At 38.7% G+C, this 12,323-nt stretch overlaps 1 protein-coding gene across 1 annotated transcript in view; it reads right to left on the reverse strand.

Annotated features, from left to right (window-relative positions):
* LOC115379886 (obg-like ATPase 1) overlaps nt 1-12,323 on the reverse strand; it is a 43,578-nt gene that overhangs the window by 24,834 nt on the left and 6,421 nt on the right. Inside the window, exons 3-5 of the mRNA XM_030080844.1 lie at nt 9,344-9,388; nt 8,624-8,767; nt 7,986-8,113 (exon numbers count right to left, since the gene is read on the reverse strand). Of these exons, the coding sequence (XP_029936704.1) occupies nt 7,986-8,113; nt 8,624-8,767; nt 9,344-9,345 (274 nt within the window). The 5' untranslated portion in view covers nt 9,346-9,388. The remainder of the gene's footprint in view (nt 1-7,985; nt 8,114-8,623; nt 8,768-9,343; nt 9,389-12,323) is intronic.

A 12,323-nucleotide genomic window follows, 5' to 3' on the forward strand; every position in this document is an offset into this window, starting at 1 on the left:
ATTAGCACTGAAGAGGTTTAAATCGAGCTCACATGGTTAGTAAACCACTCATGATTAGTGGAAAACATTATTGTTTAAAGTATTAGTAAGAAATATGTCTATTGAGCCCCTGCTTTCAAACATATATAAAACACAGGGAAGGGAGAAACAAAGGAAGTGCATTATTTTGCACCATATTTTTTTTACTGCCAGTAAGTAATCAGCAGTCTGTAACTCTTGTTGTACCTCCCTAATAAAAAAGCTAATAAATAAAAAACATCAAACAACCTTTCTAAGATCTGGAACAGCTGATCACTATAGCCATTTAGTCATCTACTGACACTCTCCTCTGACTACTATATATTCCAAAGTAATTTGCTTTAATTAATTTCACCTAATTTAACATTCACATCTACTTCACCACCGTCCCATTCAAGCTTTAGAGCTGCGGTGCAAATGCATAAAGAGAAAAGAGAAGAAAAATCTGAGGGGGAAATCTCCACAATTAGTCCTTTAACGACTGGGTCTGGGTAGGGTTCTGTGAAGACAGCTCTTATGAGGCTGCAGCGCCACGCAAAGCCACATGCAAGGCTGTAAAAAAAAAAAAAAAAAAAAAGGAAAGACGGTGGAAAGGCCTAGTATCAGGAGTCAAGTCTATTTCACAATAAAAAATTTTACTACATCATTTCAAATACTGTATGTTTTGAACAGACCATTAACAGGTGTACCTTTATTGAGGGAACAAAAGGTTTAATCTGTAGGGGCTGAGTGGCTTTCAATGGCCTGAACAGAGGTCAGGACAAGCTCTATCTCACCAGTCTGTGCATAGTCAGAAGGTACACCAGGCCAGCAGGCTCTCCTCTGAAAATATAACTCTCTGAACTGGCCACTTAAACAACATTTAACATTTTGACAGGAACAATTTCATTTGAAATGAAATACACTTGGACCTTGTCAGCATTTTTAAATATCCCTCATCATATTCATAATTACAATGTAACACTGATTGGAAAATTCAATAGGCTACTTTTTTGACTGACTACATATACTGGGTTTGGGTAAGTTTAACAGTGTGCTACCTTGAGCAGGCATATATGACTGCTTTTACTTTCAGGAGCACAGACAAGAGAGTCATCTGACTCAAGTCAAGATCAATACTGTTCATGCTGCTTTCTCTGATGTTGCTACCTTGGAGGATATGTGGTCAACATAATTCAGGTAAATTACAGTATTCATTGGCTTCTAACTTCCTGTGCGTGTTCTCACATGCAAGATGGGTAAGAGCACATCTAAAGGACGTGCATTCCTTGCGCTGCTTTTAAAATGTTCATGCAAACTTAGCACCGCAATTCTCCTGGTATTCAGAGCAGTAAAAGCTATTTTATGGGTCTGTCAGGAAAAGCACATTATGGACGTCTTCCCAGCATAAAAACACTGGCAATGTAGACAAGAGTATTTATGTTTATTCAGGAAATATCTTCTTGACATTCATTTTAGGATACATGAATCTGACAGCAATTTGCAGTAGGCTGCCACCTGTAACAGTTTGTAGCATATTCAGCCTTGTTTCTCTGCATATTTCAATTATGGCAAATACATTGGCTGCTAAAAAGCAGTTTGACACCAGAAAATGGTGGGTTTGTGTCCTTCAGAGATACACTCATGTTTTCTACATGATCCCATCTTTCAAAATAGATTATAGTGAAATGACAGCACTCCATGGTATGAATATCAGTACCTCACAAGGTGTCTCCAATTCCTGTGTAATCTACTGTCAACTTTAATGTCTCATACCAAACCGAGTATTAAATGTGCATCTTTCAGCACTATTTTTATATCATTGACTGAAAAACTGTACAGCCAACATCGTGCAGAGGAAAATCATTCAGACTAACCTGATCTATATGCAGCTGAAAACTGAGTGGACTGGGGAGGCTCCAGTTTTCATTAACTCTAACAGAAAACAACAGTGTTCATTCCTTTATCATTAGCTTAACCTCTGTCATTTCATTTATTTTGTCAAACCAGGCAATATGAGAGTGCCCTGATTGAAAGGGACCGTCATATGCACACCACTGTTGTCCCACATCATTCAGAGAACAAACCTTTTTAGATCCTTAACTACTATAGTGCCAGTGATTGCACAGGCACCAGCAATTTCCTAACCAACCGCCACCTGAACAATGATGTGTTCAGCTTTCAGGCCCTCCAGCCTTTCAAAGGTGAATCATTTCACAGTTTGGAACGAGATCTCCATAGCAACTCCTCTTTGAGGGGTTTAGAATCACCATCCAATAATTCTATGATCATCGGGCCTTGCCATTCCCAATGGTTCTTTTCACAGCGGACAGGGAAGGGGGGCATGAGGAGGAAGCAGAAAGATTCTACAGTCTATTTCAAGCAATTCATCTTGCAGCCCCATTAGAATTCAAAATATTTCGACCTTCAATCACCGGGCATGTTATCTGGAGCTGTGGCGATCTCCAGTCAAGATGGGTAGACATTTTGCTCTAATCACCCACGATGAGTGGAGGCTGACAAAAACTCTTCATTTTCGCTGAATCAAAATGCTCATTTAAACGCTGTGACAGTACCTCAACACAGCCCACAAACATACAAGGGGAGGATTCAGCCTCCTACCAGAAAGCCTAATGATCTGGCTTTGTGCTGTATCTCAAGAGAAGGCTAAAACAGCTAACATAAACACAGACACACGGCATGCATGTTTCTGACCCAATAATATGTTCCTTATCCAGCTTTGCTCGTTCAGGTTCAAGTTTAAAATGGGTTCAAATATACAGACGTTATTTTAAGGGTAACAGTAAAATCTATGTTGTATTACTTCCTGTAAAAATATGGATATTTTCCCAAAATTTTCAATTTATGGTGCATATTCCAAAAGAATAAAGAAAAAAAAATATTGTAAAATGGTTCCAAAATGTATGCATATAATGTGTGTTGGATTTTTTTGTTATCATCTGCTTATATATTTGTGGCGATCATGGAATTCTTGGAGTATTATCACAAATTCTGCATATTTCGCTTATTTAGGTCAGCTGGTTCTCTGTCTTCTTTGGGGTTTAAATCCAAAATGGACCCAAATTTAGTAAAGTAACGTGGGGTTTGCCAACGAGCTACGTCTTGACTTTATCTCAAATCTCCTTCCTTGTCACTGACAGGTTGTGTAAATGAATTCACTCGACGAGGAGCTGGATTTCATTCCATCAATCAGAGCCTTTGCTGTCAGTTAAGTTGCTGCAGCCGTCAAAAGTGATAGGAAGTCTATTGTAGTCCAAACACATGACATCTTTATAGATTAACCTATAGAGTTAATCGGTGTCATTCCCCTTTAAAAACAAAAACAAAAAATACTAATAGTAATGATAATAATACATAGCCTACTGCCAAGGCCAGATCAAAAACAACAGTGACAAAGCTTGCTTTAATGTAGACCAGCTCCCTCCTGGACTAGCAGAGCACGGCAGACTTTATAAAGCAGGCAAAACTTATGGAAGAAGTGCACATTAGAAAAAAAATTATCTTATTATTAGTTTATAATGACAATTGTTTTTCACTGAGTGGATATCCTACTATGATAGTCAATCATATCATATGAAATGCTTGGTCCAGCCCTTACTGATTATTCAAATTAAATGGGTGAATGGAAACATCAGTGTGATAGGTCTATAAACACAACAACTAATAGATTTAGCTGCGAAACGTTGGGAGTATGAGCGCTGTTATCACTAATGAGACATTCCCACAGTTTAACTTACATTGTGAGTTTCTGTTGTTTCTGGTTATTGATTGGGCATATGTAGATCCTGTGTCAGTTATTAGGAAACAAATATGTGAAAGGAATGAGTAATATGTGCTTTATGCTTACATCAAAATATTTCCTCCTGTCTTTTCTAATGAAAACAAAAGTCAAGTGCCTATATATAGGATTCTGTAGGCGTATACTTTGTGTAAAGTTGGAAAATCTACTCAAGCGGTTGACTGTCGACCTCATATATTCTTTGGATTCAATTCAAATGTGTTCCTCTTCCCTGAACAATGAGTGTTTTGTAACTAATCCAACTCTAAACCATTTCCACCACAGTAAAATTTCTGTTTCCGTATTGGTTGCATACACCCACATAACAATTGGTGCAGCAACTGAATCACTAACCCATTCACTCACTGCTTGATTTGTTCAGTCAGTCATACACGTGGCAGGGCTTTGAATGTTCTACAAGTTTTAGGATTTGTGAGTTAGTGAGTGATAAGGGCCAACTCCTGGAGTGCAGCCATTATTGGCGTCATTGGTAAGGCAGGTAGGCCATAAATTGTCTTTGTCTGAACATTCAATCCAGTCTGTTTTTCAACACCCCTAGCTGAGCTATCAGTGTGATTTGTTCAGCGCAAGCAATAAAGTCGGGTATGGGAAGGCATTCTGATGGGTACAATGATCAAATACAATGCAAATCAAAGGAAAAGGAACAGTCTGAACAATGCTGTAGAACTTAAAACTGCTCAATGTAAATGAAAAACAACATTTGAGTATGATGTGCTCTTGCTCTTGAAACAAATAAACAAACAAACAGCTACCAAAAGAAAATCAGAATCAGCGTGAGAATTAAAATTTAAATCCATCAGAATAGCTGCTATTAGTTTAACGGTTGCAAGTCTGTTAACTGTTAAATGCATTGCTTGGACTGTGAGTACAAGTGCATGACATGATTTCATGACACTTGGAATAACATTGGTTTAGTAGCAGTCTGTAAGAGAAAGTCACTAGAGGCAGACACTTTATAGGGCTGTAAATGTTAACAACACTTACTATACAGTAGCTGTGTGGATTCCCATGCCACTCAAGGCTCAACATAAGACAAATGACGCACATACAAGATATAGCAATGTAACATCCTCACTGCTCTATGAGTAAGATCCCATGACATATCATTAATAGTATTTCCTTATAAGGTACCACAGACTACACTGCCATTATTTCTTAACTTGATAAGATATTATTATTTCCACTTCAGGCATTGGGAGAGATTTGGGAAGAGTCTTACTTAACACATGGCCACGGGTGCAGGTGCTGAAGGCATTAAAATCAGAGTGTACACCAAAAATAACAGCTACTTTCCAGTCGGCTGGCCACTTCCACAGCCAGTCCCTTAAGATTAAAAGTGCTATACCACAGTATTTTGAGGCTGGACTCTTACCGAGTGCCCTGCAACCGTAAATAAGTCTTTGCTCGAGATGAACTAGAGGTTTCCCACAGTGATGGGGGACACTCCATGAGCATTCACATCATCTAATTGCTGGAAACCAAACATCTGGGAATAAGGCCAGGTGAGCTGGCAGGGTTGCTGGCGGGGAACAGAAGAGTAGATGAAGTAGAACATGTCTGTGTCTTGTCTGAGACAGTGAGGATTCAACCATGTTCCAGTCACTGAAGAGGCACTGGGAACGCTTAGCCTGGAAACCATTCCCTTATGAGATCAGGGAACACCAGGCATTCAATAGAATCAGCTTTCAGGATGCCATAATGCTCCTTAATAGTTTTTGGAAGGTTTTGTTGAAAGCAAATCCACTGTTTACACAGGCTTTTCAAAGCCATTAGGGGTTGAAAAATATTCATAACATGCACACTACTGGGGGATTTTAGTGACTAAGTCTGCTAAACTTCAAAGTCCAGACATCAAGAAGAAAATCCAGTTAGACCACTGCCTGGCATCAATATGTGTACCACAGAAAAAGTTTCAACTTATTTAGAAATATCAATATTAGACACAACAGTATATGGGAACATATTCCTCCTGCATGCCTGGATACAATACTGCAAGTGTTCATTTTGATCAAATTTCACCATTTATAAACAAAGGAGCGTAACCCAATGTAGGGAAACAAACAGCATAGAGTGTTCAAGTCTGCATTACTTAAAACAAGGATTTAAGATCAATTATGAATTGATCATGTTTACAGCAGTAATTTGGGGTTGAGCTCTTATGGTTTCATGAACATTACACCCTTTATTTATCAGGATAAGGTCAACAACTTGTCTGCTGAGTTTGTCAAAGGCCTGAGCACCAGCAATCACACAACTCCAAATAACATTAGGTCCTCTGTAGTACGTTTTCAAACCCTGTTGCTAATTCCCAGACACAAACATACCACTCCAGACAAAAAAAAAAGTGTGAACCCCCCCAAACCATATAATCAAGCAATATAAAAGTAGTGCCTTGAACACTGCAGTCTGCCTGACACCAGATAAAACATTTCTATAATTGCAAAACAAAACCAGCTATGTTTAATGGTTAACTTGTGAAACATACCACACGGTCTCCAAGGACTCCTCAAGAGAGAAAACAATGGAATGTCAAAACAGATAGTTGTAAACTCACAGAAGAAGCTTTCGATCATCTTATTTCCGATGGATGTGGATGTTTGTCTTTTTTGTATGAGCCGAAACAAAAGAGTTGGTTTTGGGTGAGGATCTTGCGTATACATTTGGTCCATATAAAAAGAACTGTGGGTGTTCTTAAGTATGAGCATAATATGTTGAGGCAAAAATGTCCCAAGTCACTGGTATAAAAATCTGGGCAAGTACATACTGCAGACACTAAAATACTTTCCCATGATGGTAACTGTCATTGGCACATAAATATCAATTAAAAATCTCATGACAGGAAAAGGAGCAGGGTCTGATTTTGAGAACATTTCCCGGTGCAAAATAGTTTTTCAAATAATCAGTGCTGAAACTGTCAGTTCTTAAAGCCACCGGCAGACTGATGTATCTCACCTGACATGTCTTGCCTGCTCTGCGAATCATTATTAGGTCTGGCTTGCAGTGGGTGGTCTACCAGTTGATCACAAACTACACAGTGTCACCATACAGGGTGTCACAAGCAGTCTGTTGAATGGCTATTGGAAAATTGCATTGGAACAGAAATAATACACTTATACTGTCCACCGAGTAATCCCTAGCAGAGACGACTTGGAACAATATGGGAAAATGGCCTGTATTTTAACCCTTTCTATTTTGCTGCTCTTCGCCTGCCACAGCCGACTCACTAATCAGAGCTCTTTTCACACAATGGCAAAATCAATAACAGCATACAATCAGTAAACAAATTCTGCTATTTTTAAAAGAGCCTCTGCCTCCGTCTCAGTAGCTGCAATTCAAATTATTCTAGCGTGTAACACTTTAATTGTGTAAGACAAAGACGATGTCAGAGGCACAAAAGAACTTGAGGCAGAGAGAACTACAAGTAATTTGAAGGCTGCCTTACTGAGTGAGAGGTATTCTGCTGGGAATAATATGCTGAGCTAATCACATCTGTATATTCAAAGAATAACAAAAGACAGTCATTCTGCAAGGTAAATGATCAAAAAATACAGTAGTATAGTTTTTTTTTTTTAAGGTTACAAATACACTGGGCATAACACAGAATTCTGCTTTTGTTATTATTATTATTTTTTTTATCAACACAAACTGCAACTATGCCGGAAAAGGAGACCTGCATTATTAGAATATGTTTATTAATAACCTACTTACCTTCACTGTACCCAACCCTAATCAAATGTGGCATTTGGAATCAAATTACAATATGTGGTGTCGCTTCTCAACAGTCTGGTTATATTTCCAGACCTCAGAGTATGCTACTGATTGTGTGAAGCCCAAACCAGGCACAGATCGTTTCACTCCCTACTTCTGTGATTCTAATCCAGGGAGCCTCCCATTAGGAATGTGAGGTTTGGTCTGCCCTCATTATTCCTGATTGTTATGTTGATCTTGGAACCCCACCTCACGAGGAGCCCTGCTAGTAAAGCACAAACTGAGGCCTCTGCTTTCAAAAAGCTGGTGCTGAGTCCATTGAATAAAACCAAATGTTGACAGTGCATTTGCTTTCAGTAGAATATTAGATGCAATTGCTAATAAGAGTTTGATGTTATTTGTTGACTGTCTGATATTCCTATGAGGAGAAGGCAACCCTAAATCTATCAGAGTGACTCACGTGTCATATGGAAGATGCCATCACATGCGCTGATGTGGGACAGGAAGGCATTCCCCAGGCCTTGGCCAGAATGAGCACCTTTCACTAGGCCAGCAATGTCAACAACATTGAGGAATGCTGGGATCTTGCTGCAACAGAGTAAGTAAGACACAAAAGGTTAGCTTTTTAGGACATTAAATATTATCACATGAAAGATACGTTATCTTGAAACTGTTAGTTTATAAACAGGAATAACTCTGTGGAAAAAATTGAAAAATCAGCTACTAGTGACAAGTTAATATCTGCTAGTGTGTCTATAATTTTAAATGTTTTAACTTGTGACTCCATGTCATACCCTGAAATGTACCAAGAATCTGACTAGTGATTTATTAGTACAGGACGACAAATCTGAATTCAATCTGCTTTAACTATTTCTTTAAACATAAACGATAACCGGATATTGAAGGTTCACTGCTACAGCTTTTTCTTTACCAAAAATCTTGGAGGAGAGCAGCAATCATACATCATATAAAGAATCGGCAGCTATGTCAACAACATTGTTATATTCTTTCACATTCCCATAGTGTGCAGCTGGTGTATGGCCTTCACAGACTACAAATCTGAAGTGTGAATAATATGTGAACGATGAGACCCCATACCTGGGAGGTTTGTGGAATTGGCAGAGGAAATCATAGCGTTCATCGGGAATGGGCACTCTGCTTTCATTTGGGTCAATGGTGCAGAAGGGGAAATTTTCAGCTGCAGCTTGACTCTTTGTCAGCACGTTGAAAAAGGTTGACTTCCTGAAAATAAAAACAGCAGTGAGGTCAATCCATCCAAAAGGGCTGGGGTGTCCTGATGGTTGGAGAGTGTGATTGCTGATTAATTCAAAGAGGTTGGTAAATTATGCAAGGCATGATTTTTGGCCCCTTTTTCTGCACAAGAAGGAAATTGACATTGTAGTATTTGATCTCGAATCCAAAAAAAAAAAAAAAAAAAAAAAAAAAAAACTCAGACTGTAAAATACTAAGCCCAATTACAAGGTCAGATAATCCCATAATAGATCAATTGTAATCGTAATCGATGGACAAATTACGCTTCTGATAGATCTTAGCTGTTGAACAAGATCAGCTAAATGCAGCCCCATGTTGCGCTCACAGGGAGATTTCTATTCTAAGGCACAAGCAGCTCAAGGGTACTTCAAGATCTACAGACAACAGCAAGAATCTAAGCGTAATAATGGCATGGCAGTTAACTATAATCCAGGACTTTCCAGCTTTATCCCCTCACCCAGTGCTCCACATTGAAATGATTGTTTGGCAAGACCTATAGGTGTGAAATTGCTCAAGATTGCCAAGGTGCATGCATTAATTCCTTACATAAAGCAGGATTGTTTCTCTACTTTAAGGCTTTTCTTGGGTCACCTTCAGGAACAAAGGAAAACAATCAACATTAACACTACAGCCACCAACAGGTGGCATAAAACCTGAATTTAACTACATATTTACAATGCTGAAATACCAGAAATAATAATCATTATATAATTATTACATACATAACTTATAAAATGCAAATTAAAGAGTAATATGTTGGCAAATGGCGATATGGAAACCGGTGTTTGTGAGGCTGGATGAATAAATGCCAGATTGTGCATGTGGTGTTTACAGTTTGAGGAAGAGCTTATGGAGGCTGAATGTGATGATGCTGGCTGTGTTGGGCCAGTGTTTCTCCACTGGTGGGTCATAAAATAATCTCTGTAAACAGACTCTACACGAAGCTCACAGCCGGTGGGTTCTGGGTTGGTCATAAACTAAAAAAGAGCTACAAACTCTGTTTTTTTTTTTTTTAACATACCCATAAGAAATTCAATATAAATCATACTAGAAATCATACAAGTAAGCTTTCAAAAAAAAAAAAAAAAAAAAAAATCATGGATATTACATCAAGAATGCAAAGAGAAAATCAAGTTAAAGAAAAATTGTGCTCAAATTACACTCTTGAATGCTCTAAAGTCTTTAATGTCAAATGCATTTCAGTTTTTTTGTGATGAAGCATGGTAGTTTCCTGTTCAGTGTACCTGTTTCCCTAATTAACCTGCCTCGCCTACTTTAACTGCAGTTAGCAATTTCAGACATTTCCCCAAATGCATTCCAACAGCCATCAGAAAATGTGCCTAAACTTGTTGCATCCAGCGACTAGTTTGATGTATTGGTGACGAGAACAATAGCAACAGAAGAGGGAGAGCTCTTCCACACAAGAGAAAATGAGATTTGCTCCCCTTACTCAAAATGCAACGTGCGGTCGCTGCATTGCATCACGGATTATTGAGACTACTGGTGGTGAAGTTGCTTTTTTTCTTATTTTCTGAATGTTGGTACAAAATAGTGAGTCTAGAAAGAAACCCTTGCTCTTTGATTCTGACAGTTGACATCAAAGCTTGACACTGCTGCTTTAGATAGCGGAACATTTTCCTGGCATCAAACTCCACAGTAGCTGAACTGGAAACATCTTAACGTGACATTTTCTTGTCTATGTTTGGCCAATTATCTGCAGGAATAAGACAAACACACTACAAAACAGTAAAAAAAAAGGCCCTGAAATGGAACATTCCCAATAGCTATTACTTTAAGAGATGGGTATAGTGTTTTAGGGTGGATTTTCACTTTAGCATAACCTGTTCTTTCATATATGGTTGGCTTACCAACAAAAAAACTGATATTTGGGTTAAACCCCACAGGGAAATTATGATTAGCTAGCTTACTAGCTTGACTTAAGACAATGTGTACTTTGGTTGAAAGCCTTGCTAATCCTAGACATCTTGGCTACCTTCATGCAAGGTTGTAACTGCAGTTTCAAGATGTTATGAAACTGTTTCCAAGAAGTCTGTTCACTCTGCATAAATAAATTGCTTAAAAATTGCAGCTAGATAGAAAATAAGATTAACAAAATGATTTTGTTTGAAGGTGGATTTCCAGTTTAATTTGGAGTCTCTTTGGTTTTTCAATATATTCTCTCTATCAACTTTGCATATAAAAACAATGATTTTCATGAAACAGCCTGACCTGGTGAAAGTCATGCAAAAGCAAAAGCCAAAATTCCGCTTCCTTATTGATTTTGCCCATTAAATCCATTTCAGTCCATGAAGGTGAAGAGGGTGAGACATGTTAGATAAAGATTTGCAAACCTCGAGACTGGTGAACCACTGATTATGTATGTCTGCCACTCAGTTGGCAAATGGACAAAACAAAACCTTTACATGCCTTTCAGCAGGAAAATGGTTGTAGATTCCAAATGTGCTGCTTTGACTGGAACAGCTGCAAAGCAGCTGAGTCACACTATAAAGTTTCCCATGTGTATCAAGAATGGCCAGTCATATTCAACCAATAGCAGGCAAGAGTTTGAAAATGACTCATTCATGAAAGCAGCCAAAGGAGGTTGACAATGTTGTACTTTGACATAAATGTGGTATGGCAGCCCACAACCTTACAGAGTTCCACTTCTTTCACCAAGAACAAGAAACTGTGGTTGCAGTGGGCCACGAAATGAAAACACTGGACACTGAAAGATTGGATCTTCATGTCAACGGACCAAAATCTGGCAAAGTAACTACAGACACAAGTTGTGAACAAGCTCGACCTTTTCTAGGAAGTTGAAATGTTGTATCGCTTTTCCCACTCCCAATATTAAGTGTTTGAATATGTGGCCTGAATGAGGTTTTACAGGAGTCTTGGAGAATATACTCTCAGACTGTCTCAAGTGACTGAAATTGTCTTGCTCCTGTCATGACTCCATTGATACCTGTGACTTCAATTTCATTGATTACCATACATTACCTGGACATGGTCTAGACATCATGGGCCCTGACTGTCTCTCAGAAGATCATTATGTGCACCATTTTCTAGTCTCTCTCCCCTCAAACTAATCTAGGCAACTTGAAAACAACAGTTTTGTTACAAAAGTGACTTCAAAAGTCTTTGGAGGGAGCTGCCAAAAATAAGGACTTGTCAGCTGGATGGTAGACAACCTATCACTACTGTAGGCCTTCATGTAGCGCAAAGAGGGCTACATTCTTCATGCTGGAAACTAGCTCCTATGCTCCCTAGGTCTTATGTTCCCCACTTGTACATATGTGCTTTCCCAGAGTTTTATGATCTCAAGATCCTATGTTCCCAAGCCCTGTATAGTACACATTAGGAACCTGAAAAACGTGCTCCCCAGCTCTGTATTTGGGGGTTAGGCTTAATGTGTGTTAACCAAATATTGAGAACTGGGCAACACAGGACAATGGGAACATAGATATGTTCCCCTGAAAACTCATGTAGAGTCTGTCCTGTGATTAAACCCAATCGCTTATGGTGT

The sequence above is a fragment of the Myripristis murdjan genome, chromosome 21 (assembly GCF_902150065.1).
Source record: "Myripristis murdjan chromosome 21, fMyrMur1.1, whole genome shotgun sequence".
Lineage (NCBI taxonomy): Eukaryota > Metazoa > Chordata > Actinopteri > Holocentriformes > Holocentridae > Myripristis > Myripristis murdjan.